This window comes from Channa argus, chromosome 12 (genome assembly GCF_033026475.1).
Source record: "Channa argus isolate prfri chromosome 12, Channa argus male v1.0, whole genome shotgun sequence".
Taxonomy (NCBI): Eukaryota; Metazoa; Chordata; class Actinopteri; order Anabantiformes; family Channidae; genus Channa; species Channa argus.
In genome coordinates this window covers 17269280-17290417 of record NC_090208.1, presented here as the reverse complement: position 1 = coordinate 17290417, position 21138 = coordinate 17269280, and the positions used below count along the sequence as shown (strand labels likewise).

At 35.2% G+C, this 21138-nt stretch overlaps 3 protein-coding genes across 3 annotated transcripts; all 3 read right to left on the bottom strand.

Annotated features, from left to right (window-relative positions):
• Nucleotides 1-240: 240 nt before the first annotated feature.
• On the bottom strand, nt 241-2934 carry LOC137136906 (macrophage mannose receptor 1-like). Its single transcript, XM_067522688.1, has 4 exons — nt 2887-2934; nt 2151-2531; nt 1657-1986; nt 241-999 (listed from the first exon to the last, which is right to left on the bottom strand). Exons 1-4 carry the CDS (start codon nt 2918-2920, stop codon nt 659-661), a joined length of 1086 nt encoding a protein of 361 aa, XP_067378789.1. The 5' UTR covers nt 2921-2934; the 3' UTR covers nt 241-658.
• Nucleotides 2935-6666: 3732 nt separating this feature from the next.
• Nucleotides 6667-9989, bottom strand: LOC137136900 (C-type mannose receptor 2-like). Its single transcript, XM_067522680.1, has 5 exons — nt 9947-9989; nt 9237-9287; nt 8562-8942; nt 8053-8409; nt 6667-7497 (listed from the first exon to the last, which is right to left on the bottom strand). Exons 2-5 carry the CDS (start codon nt 9268-9270, stop codon nt 7157-7159), a joined length of 1113 nt encoding a protein of 370 aa, XP_067378781.1. The 5' UTR covers nt 9271-9287; nt 9947-9989; the 3' UTR covers nt 6667-7156.
• A 6394-nt stretch (nt 9990-16383) lies between these two features.
• LOC137136904 (macrophage mannose receptor 1-like) lies at nt 16384-19366 on the bottom strand. Its single transcript, XM_067522686.1, has 5 exons — nt 19322-19366; nt 18791-18831; nt 17975-18355; nt 17473-17814; nt 16384-16912 (listed from the first exon to the last, which is right to left on the bottom strand). Exons 2-5 carry the CDS (start codon nt 18822-18824, stop codon nt 16575-16577), a joined length of 1095 nt encoding a protein of 364 aa, XP_067378787.1. The 5' UTR covers nt 18825-18831; nt 19322-19366; the 3' UTR covers nt 16384-16574.
• Nucleotides 19367-21138: the final 1772 nt, after the last annotated feature.

Genomic DNA, 21138 nt, shown 5'->3' with positions numbered 1-21138 from the left:
TTTGTAGCTTGAGGTTAATGTTCAGGTTTTACCTGTTTCATTGGGCGACATGTGATCATGTGTTGTGACATCATTTGCATGTTCTAATTAAACTGTTACTGTTGTAAAATACATGTATTTTATTATTTAACAACTGTATAGTTAAGGTTTTAGGTTTGGGTAAAATAAGCACTTGATTTACTGGAAAAAGAGGAAACCAGAACATGATTCAACAGTTTATTCAATCTGAAAACTTTGATGATCAAAAATAAGCATAATCATAATCAGCAGACAGTGATTTTACATCAAATAAAACAAGAAAAACAACAAAAACTGAAAAAATGTATTTTACAAATACAATGTCAAAAGATAGCTGCAAAAAATCTACAATCTCTCTCTCATTTTCAGTGCTGCCCTATCACCACTTCTACATCAGATCAAAACCACAGAGGCCTCACTGAACAACTTAGTTTGGGAGAATAATGATCTGTTGGAGCCACAACCTTTATATTCTCTCCCCTATCAACATCATTTCTATTGTCCATCTAACAAAACTATTCCGCCGAGGTGAGAAATGAAACTGAGTAGTTGTAGGCATCATATACAATGTCATTTTTTCAAAACTAATGCACCACTACAACAACACATTGGAAATAAAATCTCCAGCATTTACAATGTTTTAGAAACAGATGAAATTAAACTTCTCATTATCAGGTTTTTTGAACCACTGATTTTGCCCAGCTTTCTCCATGGCTGCAGACATGTCACAGTCATCACTCTTTCCATTTGGTGCCCAGTTTGTATAGTTAACTCTGTTGTCAGTGACCCAGAACCAGAAATCCAGAGTGCAGCTGTAGCGCAGCCCCAACCAGACGTAGGGGCTGTTTGCATTCTTGGTTGCTTCTTGGACCCATTTCTGCTGTTGAGGGTTAATGATGGAGACCAGGTCTTGGTGATTCTCTCTGCAGTAACTCAAGGCCTCCACCCAGGTCATATTTTGATTGATCAGGATCACATTTTCTGACATAGATAAACATGGCACATATGGAATTTTCTGTCTATGACTTATGAGACAGTGTAACTTTCACACATCACATCTTTATGGTATTATCTTACAGCAGCATTTGCACTGTAAGTCATTTGAAGAGTAAAATATAAGCCGCTGATAAAACATTAATTCAAATAGAAATAAGCTCAGGATGTGGAGAACTATTAAAGTACAGCCCCAATGTCTACCACAGGTAGAATGCTAATTTCACGGATCTTATGTAGAGTTCCATGTAAAAGTATGTGTGGTCATGTTGGAGCATTCTTTTATCATTTGCACCTAATTTATAGAGCATTTTCAACAATACGGACTATGGTGATTATGGCAAAACTTGTTAAGTAATTTAAATAAATAGGGGTCAATAGAAAACATTAATTCTCTATGTCCAGATGTTTTATTCCAACTTTGTTTATGCTTCCTTTACGTATCTTTTTATTTCTGAACTGCTTCAGAATGCAAATGATATTATATTATAAAAATATGATAATGTAAATCTCTTCATTAATCACTTAGACTCTCTGGAGCACAGGTGTGCACCCATTTTATTTCCTACAGCTTCCCAAAATCTTAAGCGAACACACATTATAGTTCTGAGGGATGTTGTTGAGAAAGATTTTAAAATAACTCACCACTGTAGCAGATGAAGGTTTTTTCTTTATTACAGTCATTAAAGCTCCATTTTCCTTCTATTTTTAACACAGTCGTAGCACATTTCCTGTCACTTTGTCCATCAGCCCAACTATTGATTGATAAATTCCAGTATCTGAAAGAGAAACTGCTTCCATCTGACCACTTCCAGGTGTCTCTGAACAGACCGATCCACATGTAGGATCCAGACTCTGCACAATGATCCAACTGATCAAGTCCACTGATCAGGTCTGTGTGATTTACTCTGCAGTAGCTCTGAGCCTGTGACCAGGTCATCTTATAGTCGATCACATAAAAAGTGTCCTTGGTTTCTGTGTAATAAGCAAAAATAGTTTCCATTTAATTCTATTTAACATTTCATTCCATATAAAAGGTAATTGAAATTAACAAATCATGTTCTACACATTATTCTGTCAAAATATTGTCAGAATGATGTGCTGAACACATTATAGCACATTAAGCCACATATTCTTACCATTGTAGCAGATGAATTTGTATAAATCGGTACAAGGGTAATCACTCAATTTTTTGTTGGTCATAAGTGCACAGTTCTCAAGATTTCCTCTCTTATCATCCAGCTGACCTTTATACCATCTTGCTTTCTCTTCAATGTACTTCACCCCTGGCAGAGACCAATGCCACTTCCTGTTCTCCTTCCCTGGGTAGCTGTGCAGACCGATCCAGGCTTCATCCTGACTCTCTGTAGAGTTAATGAGTCTCTTCATGTCTGTCATGTTGGACACTGTGGCCAGTTCTGTGTAGTTTTCTCTACAGTACTTCTGAGCTTCATCCCAGGTCTTTTTCTCTCCAATAAAGTGGTAATTATGGAGTTGGCAAGTGAAGAAGGAACACTGCCCTAAAAACAGAGGAAATACTAAACTGATAGAGCTAATACACGACCAAAACACCCACTTATCTGAATCCAGTGATTGTTACATGTGCACATTCAGGAATTATAATAATATTAAGTAATACATAGTCAGCATATATATACATGTATATATGTTTCTTTTCCCAATTAAAATTAGAATGGGAGAAAACTGATATCAACATTAACATAAGTGGACACAATGAGTCTATTGAACAGTTTGACTCAGTAAGTGATTTCTATAAGAAAGATGACTGCATAAAATCTTTACAGCTTTCATATTTGTTTGGTTTTTATTTTGTTTTTAAAAATAGCTGCAGATGTGATCAGATTATCCACTTACCCATCAGACTGAGCACAAACAGAGTCCACTGCATCTTGATGGAATACACACTGACTGGATGCATAAAATACACTATATGAATGTGTGAACAATCTCTTTTTCTAATTTCAAATTTCCTAATTCTATCATTATGTTTATCAATTAAAGGTAAACATTCACATAAGAAGTAACAACTATAAGACACTAATATAATTTGAAAACTTTCTGGCCAATCAATTTTAGAATTACACACAAAACTTGCATTTATCAGACATGTTGCATTTAATTGTATGAAAAATGTCAGACTACGCAGTGATTTTCAACATAAAAGAACATTTTACAAGGTATTTAGAATCCTCCTCTAGATTAACTGATTTGTTTGTATTTCGTGCAAATGTAAACAATCATAGTATTTAAACACAGAAATGAAATAAATAAATATTTTGATAACAGAGACATAACTTACACTGTGATGTTTCTCCTTGATGTACTGATGTAGAATGTGTGTAATAAAATCTTGCAGGATTAACAAATACTGTATAACTTAACCAGCTCTCCTGTAGCTTCCTGAATGTCAGTATTTGAGTATTTAAATATGGAGGTTTCATGTTGGCATCATCCAAATGTCTTTTAGACAAAAAGGTGTCACGAATGTTAGATGTCATTTGATATGAGGTTGGAAAAGTATATGTATCCTTTACTCAATTAAATATATATATATATATATATATATATATTTACACAGTGCCTTCAGAACGTTTTCAGACCCTTGTTAATTTTTTTCCCCAATAACCTACAATTAGTACCCCATATTGACAAAGTGTAAATTTAGTGTAGAAATTTAGGAATGTCTGTAAATTTAATACATAGGAAAACCTCAGTCCTAATTCTAAACTTTGTCTGGAGGAAACATGGCACCACTCATTACCTGCCAAATACATGGTGGTGACAGCATCATGCTGTGGGATTGTTTTTAAACAGCAGGGACTGGGAGACTGGTCAGGGTGGAGGAAATGCTGAATGGAGTACAGAGATTGTTCAAGGAAAACCTCAGTCTGGGCCATAAGCACAAAGCCAAGACAACACACAAGTGGGTTAAGGACAACTCAGTGAATGTCCTAGAGTGGCCCAGCCAGAGCCCTGACCCTATTGAAAATGTTTGCCGAGAACTGAACATGGCTGTCCGCTGACCGTCCTGTCCAATCCAGGTGATTAAAGCTTGTGGTGTCATACACCAAAAGACTCGAGGCTTTAATTGCTGCCAAAGGTGCTTCAACAAAATACTGAGTGGTTGTCAGTTTCATGTGTTATTCCTGATTTAAAGGGATTTTAGTTTTGAATCAAGAACTGAATTTGTCTTCAGACATGACCTTTGTGGTAAATGTTAAAAATACATAAAACACTCAATTGAGTTTTTATATTTTAATTATGTTATAGTGAAGCATAAATACTGGTCACAGGTCATGCAAATCTAGACAATGGGATGAACAACATAAAAAAAACAATTATTAAATGTGTTTGACACATCAGTGAGAGTGAGGAGCCTTTGATTAATGCATATTATCCAACAGTTAGTTCCGACCAAGCAATTTTATTGGACAAGAGACATTGAATGAGTAGTGATATGGAGAATAACAGCACTGGGATGATTAACCCATGTGCCCTCTTCAGAGAGATATATAGATGCAACAGTGTTTTTCAACCCATGTATAATATCTTATTTTACACTGTGTCACTGTGGATATAATGAGACAGGAAAATAAATCCTGCTTAAAACAGTTTGGGGATTTCTTTGCAGATTCTTCGTTGTTACAGAAATCAGTAATTAGCAGATGGTCTCATATTGTGTAAGTGTTTTTTTATTTGTTGGAAATGTAAAAAACATAAAAATACTTTTTACTCCAAATAGTAATAAATAATATAAAGAGAAAAGAGAGGAGCTCATTGCACTTTAGCAATGGTGGTAAACCTACAGCATCATAACTAAGAGCAAGTTCAGGTTGACTGAGCAGCTTTAACTATAAGCTTTTTAAAAGAGGAAGGTTTTAAGTCTAGACTTAAAAGTAGAGAGGGTGTCTGCCTCCTGAATCTGGATTGGGAGCCAGTTCCACAGGAGAGGGGCTTGATAGCTAAAGGCTCTGCTTCCCATTCTACTTCTGGAAACTCTGGGAACGACAAGTTGACCTCTATTCTGAGATCTAAGTGGTCTCAGTGGAACATTAGAACTTTTTCATGTAAGGAAGCGGGTTTTAAATTATATTCTAGATTTTATAGGAAGCCAGTGGAGACTCTTGCTGCAGTATTTTAAATTAATTGAATGCTTTCGAGGGAGTTATTAGGTGACTCCAAACGTAGGGAATTACAGGAGTCCAACCTAAAACTAACAAATGCATGGACTAGTTTTTCAGCATCACTTTGAGTCAGGATGCTCCTAATTCTGGCAATGTTCTCTAGGTGGAAGATATTTTTGTTTTATATGGGATGTAAAGGACAAATACTGGTCAAACATATCTCCAAGGTTCCTCACAGCTGTACTGAGGCCCAAAGTTATGCCATCTAAAGTAACTATATTGTTAGACAGCATATTTCTCATATTTTTGGCCCAAATACATACATTTGTGCTGATTTAGAAGAAATTATCTTAATGTTTTCCTGTGACCCTGTGAAATTTAAATGAGATTTGTTTTGCATTTTTAAACTTGATTTTTAAACTTGATTGAACTTAGAGGCACTGTAGAAATTTCTGATGAATCATAGCTGAGTTTTGAAAGTCCTGATGATGACAACACAGACACAGACGTAGGCTCCTTTCTGGCCTTGATGTGCTTGTGACGACTCAGTGTAGCAAATCTTTGCATGCTGCAGAGACTCAGAGATCACGTCAGCATTTGAATATTAAAATGCAGAGTTTTGAATGATGACATGTATCTCTACCAGATCCCCCAATACCAGGACGTCCGTGTTAAGGATTAAAAAGAATTATTTACATAACACGGTGAAAATAGAAACATTGTTTACTGTCCAACAATGACAAACACAAAAGTTTATTCCAAGATGTGATACTGCTGATGTTTTTTTAATTGACAGATTTTAGCTTATTTGAAAGATCACTGAAGTTATAAAAAACACAGTAAATGACACAAAGTTACATAACAGTGTCTCTCTTTCATGTGCTGCTGAAGACAATACAGACAGTCAACGGGTCGACTTTGTCCTACAGCTGCTGTCATGTTGACATTTGATTATTGAAATACAGAGGTTAAATATGTTTATCATAGTCAAGAAAAGGTCCATCAATGTCCAGAATAGAACTGACATAATGAGAACTGGGAGCAGAACAAGTGAGGGGGTGATACAAAGACGTCAGCTTTGTTGCTGATCCAACATATCACAATACTTAAACACGGGATGCTGCGTCTACAGTATCTGTGCCCACTAACAGGCATAGTTTAAATCCCCACTTACATCTAAAGTTGTGATATTGTTTTTCACATGTGGCATCAGCACTGCTATTGTTTTTGAAAACATGTTTTTGAATAGTTGACTTGTTAGTGTTGCTTGTTATCCAGGTGAAAGAATTATTGTTTGAATTTTTTACTTTTGGCTTGAGGTTAATGTTCAGGTTTTACTTGTTTCATTGGTCGGCATGTGATCATGTGATGTGACATCATTTGCATGTTCTAATTAAACTTTTACTGTTGTAAAATAAATCTATTTTATTTATTTAACAACTCTATAGTTAAGGTTCTAGGTTTGGATAAAATAAGCACTTGATTAAGTGGAAACAGAGGAAACCAGAACATGATTCAACAGTTTATTCAATCTGCAAACTTTGATGATCACAAATAAGCATAATCATAATCATTAGACAGTGATTTTACATCAAATAACACGAGAAAAAAAAGAGAAGATAAGTTGTTGAATATGTGAAAGAAAAAGCTGAAAAACTTTATTTTATTAATCATTTTAATTGAATAAAATGTCAAAAGATCTAAAATCTCTCTCTCATTTTCAGTGCTGCCCTATCACCGCTTCTACATCAGATTAAAACCACAGAGGCCTCACTGAACAAAATAGTTTGGCAGAATAATGATCTGTAGGAGCCACAACCTTTATATTCTCTCCCCTAACAACATCATTTCTATTGTCCATCTAACAAAACTATTCAGCCGAGGTGAGAAATGAAACTGAATAGTTGTAGGCATCATATACAATGTCATTTTTTCAAAACTAATGCACCACTACAACAACATTAGCAAGTGGAAATAAAATCTCCAGCATTTACAATGTTTTAGAAACAGATGAAATTAAACTTCTCATTATCAGGTTTTTTGAACCACTGATTTTGCCCAGCTTTCTCCATGGCTGCAGACATGTCACAGTCATTACTATGTCCTTTAGGAGCCCAGTTTGTATACTTAACTCTGTTGTCAGTGACCCAGAACCAGAAATCCAGAGTGCAGCTGTAGCGCAGCCCCAACCAGACGTAGAGGCTGCTGGCATTCTTGGCTCTTTCTTGGACCCATCTCTGCTCATCAAGGTTAGTGATGGAGACCAGGTCCTGGTGATTCTTTCTGCAGTAATTCAAGGCCTCCACCCAGGTCTTACTCTCATTGACCAGGATCACTTTATCTGATGTGGACAGACACAGGAGGGTCAGTTAAAGTTTGAGAACACTGGGTTGTAAAAAGGATTTTCAAATGATGGTACTGAAAATAAAACTTGTTCTTTTAAAATAATTAAAATACAGAAAAACAACAACAACAACACAACCAAATCAATGTCCAACAGACTATGATAAAATTGATACCTGAAATTTACACAAAGTCTACCAAACAAAAACATTTAGTTTATCAGGGTCAATTTATAAACTTAGGTTTTTTATGTAAAAACATGATTTAATTTTTTTGTGCAAAATAAAGAAAAAAAGGGTAAAAGAGCTAAAGAAAAAACAAATACTGTAATTGAACAAAAGGATATTGCTAGAGAAAGAATCATTGTACAAAATGTTCAGAAAATAGCTCAGAAGTATTAAACAAATATTCAAAGTCTTGTTTTGGTCCAACAGACATTAATAAATGCAACAATTCTACATATATGAATACGGTTAATTCAGATGGTTCTTCTGCACTCCTGCCCAACTCTTGTAATAAAAAAACATTTGAGACAGATTTTAAAATAACTCACCACTGTAGCAGATGAAGGGTTTTGTATTATTACAATAATCAAAGTTCCATTTTCCTGCTCTGTTTAACACAGTCGTAGCACATTTCTTATCACCTTGTCCTTCAACCAGATCGTTGGCTGATAAACTTTCCCAGTATCTGAAAGAGAAACTACTTCCATCTGACCACCTCCAGGTGTCTCTGAACAGACCGATCCACATGTTTGTTCCAGACATATCAGATCCAGACTCTGCACAATGATCCAACTGATCAAGTCCACTGATCAGGTCTGTGTGATTTACTCTGCAGTAGTTCTGAGCCTGTGACCAGGACAACTTATCACTGATCACATGACATGTTTTGTTGGATTGGTTTGTTTCTGTGTAATAATATCCAAATATTGTTATTTAATTAATTCCATATAATATGTAATTGTTCAAATAGACAAATCATGTTCTGCATATTATTTTGTCAAATAAATATTTTTAGAATTATAAATACATTATAGGACAACGAGCCACATATTCTTACCATTGTAGCAGATGAATTTGAATGAAGCAGTACAAGGGAAATCACTCCAATTTTTGTTGGTCATAAGTGCACAGTTCTCTAAATGACCATTGTAATCGTTTGGTTCTCCTGACTCCCATCTTGTCTCACTTTCATTGAACTCCACCCCTGGCAGAGACCAATGCCACTTCCTGCTTCCATTCCCTGGGTAGCTGTGCAGACCGATCCAGGCTTCATCTTGACTCTCTGTAGAGTTAATGACTCTCTTCATGTCTGTCATGTTGGACACTGTGGCCAGGTCTGTGTAGTTTTTTCTACAGTGCTTCTGAGCTTCATCCCAAGTTTTATTCTCTTTAATAAAGCGATAATCATAGAGTTGACAAGTGAAGAAGGAACACTGCCCTAAAAACAGAGGAAATACTAAACTGATTTCAACCCAAAACCATGATTACCTGTCACACTCACTTTTTAAACAAAGCAGTTACAACATGTAAACTAATATAAATGATAACAGAGCATGAGTCAAAGATATTTTCATTTATCGTTATCAAACTGTTTTTCTAGGACAGATTGAACATTTAAAGAAAAACCTAATAAGCCTGTAGAATAGGATGACACTAAAAACATTCATCTGCATAAAGTTTTTTTTTCTCTAGATGAAGTTATTCTGAAGATCTGATCAGATGATCCACTTACCCATCAGACTGAGCAGAATCAAACTCCACTGCATCTTCACTCTGCTTGAACCTAAACACAACGACTTTCATGAGTTTAATTACTTTAAGAAAATACACACTGACAGTATCTTCAGATTAATAACTAACAATAATAAATCAGAATCACTAAAGCTTAACATTCATGATGCTTCAATAGAACGATTTTTAACCCAGGAACATATCTTAAGTTAATTACGTACAATTCAATGCTCATGTATATAACAAATATACTACACATGTGTAGTAAGGTGCAATACATTATCTTAGTTATGGATGGTAATTGTATTCGTGTTTTCTGTTTGTTTTTCCTAAAGTAAAACATAACAACAAAATGAAGAAGTATAATATAGTTTGCTTTGTTCTTTTCAATAAATAATGTGTTAAGATTATACAGAAAACGTGTATTTACTGCTGGCACATATTAAACAACAAATTAAATGCTAATTAAGAAAACTATTAAAAATTAACATCAAAACAAAGTGGTTTTAAATCTTGCTTCATATTACCTGAGTTTTTAGTGTCTGGCAAATGAAAGCCTTAGATTCACCACATTAAAGACATAATAATAATAATAATAATAATAATAATAATAATAATAATAATAATAATAATAATAATAATAATAATAATAATAATAATAATAATAATATATTTTCAAATATGTTTTGACACAACAGAGATGTAACTTACACTGTTTGTCCTTGATGTGCTGATGTGGACTGTCTGTAATGAAATGCTGAATGCTCATTAAACAGAAGCACCTGGTCTCTTTTAGCTTCCGAAATTTCCACATTGGAATATTTGCATATGGACGTTTCAGGTGTGTGCACAAAATGTTCAATCCGATTCTTTCAGAAGAGAAAATACTTTTCATTAATGTTACATGTAATTTAATATAGTGCAAAGCAAAAAACTATTTCGAAAATTATACATTGACTTACAAAGAATAAATTAATTAACAATAATCTATAATTCATTTAAAGTTACTGTATGAATTGATTTGACTACTTCAGTTTACCAGTAATGATGTGGCTCACTAAAATAAAGGTGTGTGTGTTTTCAGTCTTTATGAAAGTGCAAACCAATTATGGTTTGCTATTCTACCTGATGGTAGCATATTTTTAACTTATTGTCTTATAAGAACACACTCAGAGACCTTCCTGTTAATATTTTCTGTTTTCAGTAGGATAAGACCTAAAACCTGGACACAGTGGGAGCCTCCTTAACTAACCCATCATAATCAAGTATCATTGTGGAAGGCAGTGTTCTTCATAATGAACTGCTTCCTGGTTGTCCCATGAGTTGATACTTAGAGGTTTTTAAAGCTTTAATTCACCAACATTTATTTTTTACATTTATTTTTGTACACAGGTGATAATCCACTGTTTTCTTTTGCCCGACGCATGTCAACTATCAAAAGAGAACAGAACCAGCTTGTTGTTTGTTTCTCAGGTGGGGTGAACTAAACATACCACTTCCTTAAAATAACTTCCTTTGGGGAAAACCCTGTTCATGTTTACTAATCTCTCCCATGTACCTACTCATGCTGGTACAGAGTTAGTGTACTTGTCATCAACAGAACAAAACAAAATTAGAAGAGAAGATCAAGAATACTTACATATGAAAGAACGGCTTTGTTATACAAAGACATGGATCTGGTTTGCAAAGTCTGAGTAATCCTTTCTTTGTTTTGTTGGAAATTTCTGTACGTATTTAACAAAATACAAAACATAAAATGGATAAAAAAGCATCAGGGTGTTTTTATGTAAAAACATAATAAACATTATTATGACCTATTTAGTATTAATTATTTATTAAATAAGCAATGCACCCAAATAAATCATGGGCAAAATGAATTTTCTAATTGTGTCATGATCTGGCCCTCAGCCCTGGACTTTTATTTTGTAGCCTTTTCCCCACTTCCTGTTCCCAGTTTATTCATTTATTAACGGCCATAATTGTTTGCACCTGCCAGATTATTGTCTTACTCCTGGACAGTGCACCTTGCTCTTTGGTTTACCTGACCTGTGTTATTTAGAATCCTGACTCTTGCTTTTAGGACTCTGTTGCTTTTGGTGTAAGGTTTGTTCATCTTGACTTGACTTGTCTGTTGACTTGTCTGCTTTTTTTAATTTTGTTTCCGTGTTCAGTTGGGTTTATAGTGTATCTTTATTTGTATTCTATGTTTAGATTTTTTGTTAAAGCCCTGTTTTTTTTGTTTGTTTTTTTTGTACCCTCCTTTTTAAGAGTTGTTTTCTGTTAGTTTTTTGACTTCTATCCTTGATAAAGCCTATTTATTAGTTTACTTCCTCTTACAGTCTCTTCAATTGGGTCTTAATAGGGAATTTTGAAAGATTGCTAAAAATATAAATGCAAAACTACATAATCTCTCGTTGTGAAATTAAACACGCTGTGGCCTGACTCACTTGTGTTCTTTTTTGGTGTCACAACAACAAATTTTTTTCATAGTCTCCTTTCCCCATTGTGGCATTACTTCTATTTTTCTTTATCCAAATTTGTGTACAGATGTGGTCGCCAGGTTCCCCAAAAGGAGAAATGGGGAAGTTTCAAAAAGTTACTTAACATCTAATAATGTTGTGTTTTTGATAAAGTATATGTATATGAAAGAGTTCAAATTTCAAGCTGTTAAATTGATTCGCCAAAATGTGCAGTGATATTAACACGCAGATTCTCCAGATTAGGTGAACTTAAAAAAAACATAAAACTATAATTTGAAGTACAATATAGCTTATGTTTTGTAATACTCATGTATTTTGTGACTTGTTAAGTGAATGTACACCACAGACAACAGATTAAAACATCCATCACCTCCATTCAAAGTGGCAGCCAGCAGCTTTTTTCAGCAGGGTTGAATCTCGGGAGTAATCAGAGGGAACTGGTTAGAGTGGTTGTTACAATATGGAGATTTTCTCAAATGTATTCCTCCATCTGTTATTTACACTTATCATTATCAGTGATCTGTCAGTGCTGGAGCCTCTGAGCTGTCATAAGGTGAGAGACGTCATACACCCTGGACAGGTCACCAGTAAATTTCATGGCTCAATAACAAGTTCATTCAGATATTATGAGGGTCTATGTGTTTAATCACTTTTTATCAGAAAAGGAAAAGAGAAATCTTCAAAATGTAAGTAAATCCATTGACATTACAAAATAACCATCACAGAATTTTTAATAAAGCAAAATAATTAGAAACAAAACTTTATAGATGAATCGTGTTATTGTTATGCTCTCAAAAACATTGAAATCCATTATTTTAACCGTTCATCCCTCATTTTATGAGGGCGGGGTACGTCTATCTCAGGGCCCTCATAGAGAGACACACACAGACAATCATTTACACTACAATTAACACCTACGAGCAATTTACATTGAGGGACTCCACCTACATCTTGTTTTCGTTGATCAGGATCACTTTTTCTGTTAGACAAACACAGGAAGTTCTGTAACATTTTTAAAGGACCTGTACAAGTTTCAAAATGTTGTAATCCTTTCAGCATAACACGAGAGATGCTTGTTGTAATGCTTATTCTAAGCGACCGAGACAGTTCAAATAAATCCTTTTACAGTCTAAATTAGAAAGGAGGTGAAAGAAATCAATCGAGTTATGTTTTCTTTGTAGATATTAGAAAAAACATAGTGTCTTAATGTATTTCTCTCTGCAGTACTTCTGATGCTGACTCCAAGTCCTTTTCCCGTACTCATAGAATTGGCAAGTGAGGAAGGAACACTCATCTGAAAAGGAGGAAATGCTGATATCAGAGCAAAACCTCAAGCAGGGAAGGTTGCAACATGGGGCTTTTGTGACACAGGTTATTACTCCATTCAGGAAAGAGATCCAGTCATGACAATAATACTGCATATGCTCAGTTAGCTCCTCGTCCTTTCAGAAAGAAATCAGCCCTTTGTGACCTCAATTCCATCCAAATAAACCTTTTAAGGCAAAAATATTTTGTTTTTTGGTCATACTGTCTGAAGTGTTTGCATGACGCATTGTAAAGTCATACCCTTTTAGTCAGCTTAAGAAGCTTAAAAAAAAGCTTCTAACAGGCATTGCTACCATGTGCCAAAGCTATTGTGTTAAGATAGCGTAACACGTTCTATCATGGCTGTCAGTCACAACATTATTATAAAGGCTTGTCATAACATAACACAATTAAAGTTTTATGAATTATTGAGGAACTCAGTGCAAGCACAGGGGGCACAAGACAGTGCCAGCTTGTGAAGGAAGGTGGATATACTGTGTGTCTGCAGGGTTAAATTTAAAGGGTCAGATAGGAAGAGAAATGAAGTAGGAGTTATCCTGAAAGAGGAGTTTGTGAGGAATGTTCTGGAGGTGAAAAGAGTATCAGACAGGTTGATGAATCTGAAGCTGGAAATTGAAGGAGTGATGTTTAGTATTGTTAGTGGTTCTGACAGACAGGTAGGATGTGAGTTAGAAGAGAAGGAGAAATTCTGGAGTGAGTTAGATGAAGCTATTCAGAGCATCGCCAGAGGTCAGAGAGTGGTGATTGGTCAAGATTTCAATGGACATAATGGTCAGTATGGACAGTATGTCTTTCTCTGCATCATGTCAATTAACTCTCTAGACATCCCTGTCATAGTCCCAACATTCAAAGTCCCTACTGTGTGTCCTACATTCTTAGCTTTATTCTTCTCCTCTCTGCCTACGAACACATCTTCCTCATTATTCGCATTTTTAATTTGGCATGTGTTTTACGTCAGATGCCCTTCCTGACACAACCCTCTGCATTTATCCAGACTTGGGGCTGACACAAGAAGACACTGGCTTGTGTCCCCTTGCGGTTGCATTATATCAGTGGAAAGTTGATGTTTTTTTTTTTTTGTTATTCTGTAGATCTGATCAGATGATCCACTTACCCATCAGACTGAGCAGAACCAAACTCCACTTCATCTTTGCTCTGCTTGAAACCAAGCACAATGACTTTCAATGAGCTTTATTACTTTGACTACATGTTTAGCTTAAGAACAAACATACAAACTAACAAATGATTTACACGATTACAGAGGTGTAACTTACACAGTTTCTTCTTGATGTGCTGATGCAGAATGCTTTTGAATAAAAGGCTCAAAACCTGGACCCCCAGAACCATCATAATTAGCTATCATCTTGAAAGGCAATGTTCCTTTCAAGGAACTACTTTTTTTATTTTTATTATTTTCATCACCATAATTTAACATTTTACACTCTCTAAGGAGAGCTGGTTCAGGTCAACAGTGATCCACTGTTTGTCTTTCCATTTTCCAGTGCGCGATGCATGTCAACTGTAAACGGAGAACAGAGACACCTTGTTGCTTGTTCCTCAGTTCGAGTAAACTAAACATACTACTTCCTCAAAATAACTTCCTGTAGGAAAAGCCCGTTAATGTTTTCTTATCTCTCCCATCTGCCCGCAGACATATACCTGCAGGGTGTCATGCTGATACCCTGTGATGCTGCTCGTGTTGCCCTGGTGATCATCACTATCCCCCCCATCTGATCTCCCACTTTCTAGCTTAGTTTTTGGAATCAATGTTAATATAACTGGTAATGTTAACTCAATCATTATGTTCTGATGCAATGTATTTTGTGAATAAAGAAAACTGTACCTTTCTTAAGGGAAAGGGAGCTGCCAGGAGTGGACTGGGGAGAGTGGCGGGTGTACACATCATAGGACTGTCTAGCCAAAGACCTGACTGGTTTCTGAGCCCTGTGTCTCGTTAGGTTCAGCCAAGAAAAATTATTGACGTTAGAGAAAGAATGTGGATGTGTTTAACAGTGATGAAAAACGTTTTGTGTATTGTGACACCCTCGATCTTTCTGAGGTTAACCAGCTCCGTACCTGCCTGAACACAACCATAAAATGCTTTAATAATGCTGTAGTCACACAAACGTCACATTGTACTGCAGGATGGCATATTAATGCAGAAAATGCAAACGAATATTTCGCTGCAAGATCAAATATTTTAGCGGACAAAATACTTGATGTTCATTAAGATATTTGCAACTTGCCATTTACGTCACATGTCGACAAAATGTCATTATGTTCACAGGAAGTGTAATGTCCCTGAAATCGCATTTCTTGGAAAAACATAATCGCATTTGCAGCTTAATTGTATAGAAACATAATTTTTTAGGAGACAGGGCTGCGTATAAGATATCCAGATGAAAAAATGTACTGTTAAATAACAAATAAAATGTATTTTCACTGGATTAAATCCTATGTGCATTATGAATTTATTATTCATCACTGAAGCAGAGAAAATATCTTGTTCTGACAAGATAAAAAAGAAAATTACTCCCTATAAACCCACAGTTCTTAGGATAATTAAACAAACTTGGTTGTCCATTGTCCAATTTTCTTGTGTTTATCATACTCCACCCCTGGCAGAGATCAGGGGTTACCAGAGTACCAGACTGTAAACAGTCAGTGTTTTATTTTGTTTTAATAGTAATTTAATAGTTTTTTTTCTTTTATTTTGGTTAATAAATATTTCCTATGGGTTACATGCATTTACGGTTTATCCACGGCCATTTACTTCAGAAGTGTAGTTAAGAAGGGGATTGGAAACACATCCACACTTCCTCTACAACATTTCTCTCATATGGTGAATAAAGTATAATAGCAAAATAAAATTATTAAACTTAATAAAATGAAATGATGAATAAAACTTGTAAGAAGATATTTACTGTACATTTGCTCTAAAAATACCATCAGATAATGTTTAGATAATTAAATCCCTTTTCTACATAGTTACTTTAAAAGATCTGATGTTTCATGTGAATTTCAGCTGAACTTTGAAGTGCATTTTGTGAAAAATGAGGGCTTTCTATCTTGGTCCTAATTAGTAGTCTAATTATATTTTGGTTAAATTCTAATTTTTTACATTGGGATCGAAGAAAGACAGTAGTAGTGATTAAGAACGACCATAGTGTACATATGTAATAGGTCATCAATATTGTAGTAAGATCAGCTTTGGACTGTTCTCTATTTATTAAAACACTGGTAAAAAAAAATACTTGGTTAAATGTAAAATGAGAGGGCCAGTCCATGATTTAGCATTTTATTTAATAAAAAAATCTATTGATTAAAATAAACATGCTCGTCAGACACTGCTTTAATATAAAATAACATGAAATAGGAAAAACACAGAAATAAGAGCAAGCAAACCAACAAAAAATAAAAATAAGCACAGCTTCAAAAGCTGAATGCCAAGTTATTTGCAATATTTCTTCAAATGTGCCAAAAGAAACACATTTGGTAAATCGATAAAATCTCTGGAATGTAAAGTTTCAGTTTTAAAAACAAATAAAATTAAACCTCTTATTATCAGGTTGTTTGAACCACTGATTTTGCCCAGCTTTCTCCATGGCTGCAGACATGTCACAGTCATCACTATTTTTATTAGGAGCCCAGTTTGTATAGTTAACTCTGTTGTCATTGACCCAGAACCAGAAATCCAGAGTGCAGCTGTAGTGCAGCCCCAACCAGACGTAGAGGCTGCTGGCGTTCTTGGCTCTTTCTTGGACCCAACTCTGCTCATCAAGGTTAGTGATGGAGACCAGGTCATGGTGATTCTCTCTGCAGTAATTCAAGGCCTCCACCCAGGTCTTATTTTGTTTGATCAGGAAAAACTCTGTCATGGACAAACACATGAAGCTCATTTACATTGTATGAACTATGTGTCCAAAAAATGAAAGTATTATAACAAAAGTTGAGTTGAGCTGACTACTTTTTGTGGAAAAAAAGAAAACGAGAAGAATCACGCAAACTCTACGTTTAGGAAAATTAATTATTGTACAGCTCAAAGTTGATCAATAAAGCATCTTATTTTGAATTTGGTCCAGCTATCAATTTATGTATAGTTGAGTGCAAAGGTTTGCATGTCCTTATTATGAAATGTTAAAAAGTGTAAAACAAAATATTTTTTCTTTGTTATTACATGCAAACTTACAGTAACCCTTACTCTAACATTATATTAATGCACATTCAGGTAGAAATGTTGTTTTATCATCAGAGGTAACAAAAATGGTTAAGGAGTGTATAAAAAACAATGGGTATAGTGCAATAATGACAATTAAATTCCCCCTGAAAAATGTCAATATTTAAACAATATTTACTTGTGAAATATTCAACATGTATAAATTACTGTGAATTCAGTTAGATCTTCTGACAGATTCCTGTAAAATATCTCACCACTGTAGCAGATGAAGGGTTTTGTATTATTACAGTCATCAAAGCTCCATTTTCCTGCTCTGTTTAACACAGTCGTAGCACATTTCTTGTCACCTTGTCCATCAACCAGATCGTTGGTTGATAAACTTTCCCAGTATCTGAAAGAGAAACTACTTCCATCTGACCACCTCCAGGTGTCTCTGAACAGACCGATCCACATGTAGGATCCAGACTCTGCACAATGATCCAACTGATCAAGTCCTCTGATCAGGTCTGTGTGATTTACTCTGCAGTAGCTCTGAGCCTGTGACCAGGACAACTTATCACTGATCACATGACAGGTTTTGTTGGATTGGTTTGTTTCTGTGTAATAATAAAAGCAAATATTGTTTTTTTTTGTTTTTGTTTTTATTTAATTCCATATAATATGTTGCATGTTCTGCACATTATTATTATGTCAAACAAAATATTGTCAGAATAATCTACTTAACACATTATAGGACAACAAGCCACATGTTCTTACCATTGTAGCAGATGAATTTGTATGAATCAGTACAAGGGAAATCGTGCCATTTCCTGTCTATTAGAAGTGCACAGTTCTCAAAATGCCCTTGGTTATCATCTGGCTGTCCTTTTCCCCAGTCATCTTTGTTTTCCATGTATTCCACCCCTGGCAGAGACCAGTACCATGTCCTGTTCTTCTTCCCTGGGTAGCTGTGCAGACCGATCCAGGCTTCATCTTGACTCTCTATAGAGTTAATGAGTCTCTTCATGTCTGTCATGTTGGACACTGTGGCCAGGTCTGTGTAGTTTTCTTTACAGTACTTCTGAGCTTCATCCCAAGTTTTATTCTCTTTAATAAAGTGATAATCATAGTGGCCACAAGTGAAGAGGGAACACTGCCCTAAAAAGAGAGGAAATACTAAACTGAAGGACTTGATACTAAAGTTTAGGATTTTGGTTTAGTAACTAAACCAAAATCAAGAGCACCAATGTTGCATCTTACACTATTTTTGTACTGATAGTGTGGACCTTTCTGTTGTTTTCTAAATTAAAATTAAGCAGTAGTGATTATCAGCCTTATTTGTAAGAACAGAAAGGGAACAGCTGCAAGAAGCCATGACATACAACACGTGAATGTTCATACATGATCCAGAGCATGGGTCAAAGATATTTTCATCTATTATTATCATTTAAACTACTTTTTTAAGGACAAACTGAATAGAATAAGTTAAAAAGTCTGTAGAACTGTTTGACTCTATAAAGATCTTTTGTGCTCGTTGTTTTTTGTAATACCAGCTGCAGTGCTGCTGCAAATCTGATCAGATGATCCACTTACCTGTCAGAATGAGCAGAAACAGATTCCACTGCATCGTGTATCTGCCAACACAAGTGACTTTGGTGACAATAGCAAAGAATCCAAACAGATTCACTAAAGCTTCACATTCACGATGGTTCATTAAAAAGAATTTTAGCGTATATAAAGTTAAATACACAATTCAATACACATTTAAAATACATACAACATCTTTGCCGTAAAGTGCAATATCATGGTTCTGGTTGTTATTGTAATTATTTAAACAGTAGCAACAAATTGAACAGCTGTAACACACTTTATCTTAAAAGCTCTGTTTCTGAAAATATTTTTAAGATTATACAGAAAAAGTGTGCTTTTCACAGGCATGTTGCATTACACAGACTACAAAATGATTTACAATATACTAAAAAACATTACAACAAAGTGATTTCAAATCTTGCTATGTACTACTCTATGTATTTGTATTCCTGCCAAGTAAGAGTTAAATTCACAAAATTTAATAAAGAATAATATTTTCCTTAAATAACTTGTGACACCAGAGATGTAACTTACTGTTTCTCCTTGAGGTTCTTATGTAGACTGTGTGTATAAACTATCAAATTCTCAATAAATAGCAGAGAACCTGCTCTCTTTTAGCTTTATGAATGTCAACATTTGAATATTTAAATTCAGAGGTTTCAGATGAAACAAAATGTTTCTTTCATAAGAAGAGTTAATACATATTACTAATGTTAGATTTCATTATTTCTAAAATATGGTGATATGGTGACAGGAAGGATAAAGTAACTGATTTAAAATGAGTTTTAAAATGTTTACTGTAAAGTTTTTTACCCTGAGTTGGTTTAACTATCATTCACCATGGTTAATTTTTTGCTTTTCCCAGATCCCAGTGGCAGAGATCTAATGATGTTACTTTTGAAAACCTGCAGCGCCCAAACACCTGACCTGGGTCTGCATCTCTACTGACTGTCCCAGAAACATCATGTGTCTGAGATTTCTGGATGTCTTACAGAATGCAAAATATAAAAAGGTTTATTTAAATGTGATCAATTCATATTGGTATTCTCTGAATGTAAGTGTGAATGTTGTGTATGTCTCTGTGTATGTCGCCAGAGATAGACTGGGGACCTGTGCAGGATGTCTGCTGTCTCTTGCTCTAGGACAGCTGGGATAGGCTCCAGCAGCCATGCGACCCAACACAGCATGAGCGGTCACAGAGGGATAGAAAAAAAATGATGGTAACATAATAAAGATTAGTGTTGAATTCAACCCAAACAGGCAGACATTCAGAACTAAGGAAAGACACAGACAGCAGCTTTAGATTTGGTATTGGTGCCGATTGTACAAATGACAGCTTTAAATGTCATAATGAAGAACTGATTCTTTATAAATTTAAAGACAATTTAGTATATTTTGACCATTTGACTAAATAATAAAGTCAAATTATTATCTTGAGTTAAGCTTTGTTTCTCCAGTTACCCAGGGTTAGTCTTACTCATAAGTTAACAGTGAATTAACTATAGAACCAAATGTCAGGTAAATCGCATTTTCAAGGCAGCAGGTGAACTTTGGTTTCCAAGTTGAAGAATTTTGGAATGATTTACAGAGATGATTTACGCCACAGGTGTTTCTTCTTGATTTGCTGATTGCACATAATAAAATAATGAAAGCTCTAAAAGTACAATTGAGCTGCTGTCTGTTACCTCTTAAATGTCCAAATTTGAATATTGAAATGAAGGTTTCCTGGCCGACTGGTGACAGACATACGTAAAACTGAGGAAATAGGTAATTTATTGCTCAACAAGCAGAAGTAATGTGTCACTGCACAATGCTGCATTCACGTATCAGTTAAATATAAAATCATAATTTAATAACGAAACTATAGTGTTTAAATCACACACTAATATGGAAAAAACCTGCCTTTTAAATCCACTCATTGCATCCATAACCACATAAGACATGGATTCAGAAGTCACACAAAATGAAGTTATGCAAACTACTGCCTTCTCCTTCACCTGGAGCCTACTGCAGTATATTCTAAATCCCAGTTGACCGTCTCCCCCCACCTGATGATCACCTACACTCCTTGCACTGTTTTCAATAAACTCTTTAAAACCTATCTGGAGCTCTGGTCCTTTAACTGGGCCAGTCTATTTAGTTTGGTGTGCGTAAGCACACCTTCACACAAGTGTTCTTAATAACGTTATTGATGGCTGATTCCCATGTACATGTATTGGATATCCTTCGGATTTTCAACCCTTTCGCATAACCCCCATGGGTGATTGTTCTATGGGACATTTTACTGGATGGTTAATGATCATTAAACAACAATCCTCTTTTGTCTTCCACAAAAAGTGAAGCGAGTGTCC

Coding starts and splice junctions, on each gene's coding strand:
- LOC137136904 (XM_067522686.1), bottom strand. CDS start 18,824: ATGCAGTGGAATCTGTTTCTGCTCATTCTGACAG. Junction 17,815..17,974: donor CAAATTCATCTGCTACAATG/GTAAGAACATGT, acceptor ATTATTACACAG/AAACAAACCAATCCAACAAA. Junction 16,913..17,472: donor ACCCTTCATCTGCTACAGTG/GTGAGATATTTT, acceptor TGTCCATGACAG/AGTTTTTCCTGATCAAACAA.
- LOC137136900 (XM_067522680.1), bottom strand. CDS start 9,270: ATGCAGTGGAGTTTGATTCTGCTCAGTCTGATGG. Junction 8,943..9,236: donor GATTCTGCTCAGTCTGATGG/GTAAGTGGATCA, acceptor CTCTGTTTTTAG/GGCAGTGTTCCTTCTTCACT. Junction 7,498..8,052: donor ACCCTTCATCTGCTACAGTG/GTGAGTTATTTT, acceptor TGTCCACATCAG/ATAAAGTGATCCTGGTCAAT.
- LOC137136906 (XM_067522688.1), bottom strand. CDS start 2,920: ATGCAGTGGACTCTGTTTGTGCTCAGTCTGATGG. Junction 2,532..2,886: donor GTTTGTGCTCAGTCTGATGG/GTAAGTGGATAA, acceptor CTCTGTTTTTAG/GGCAGTGTTCCTTCTTCACT. Junction 1,987..2,150: donor CAAATTCATCTGCTACAATG/GTAAGAATATGT, acceptor CTTATTACACAG/AAACCAAGGACACTTTTTAT.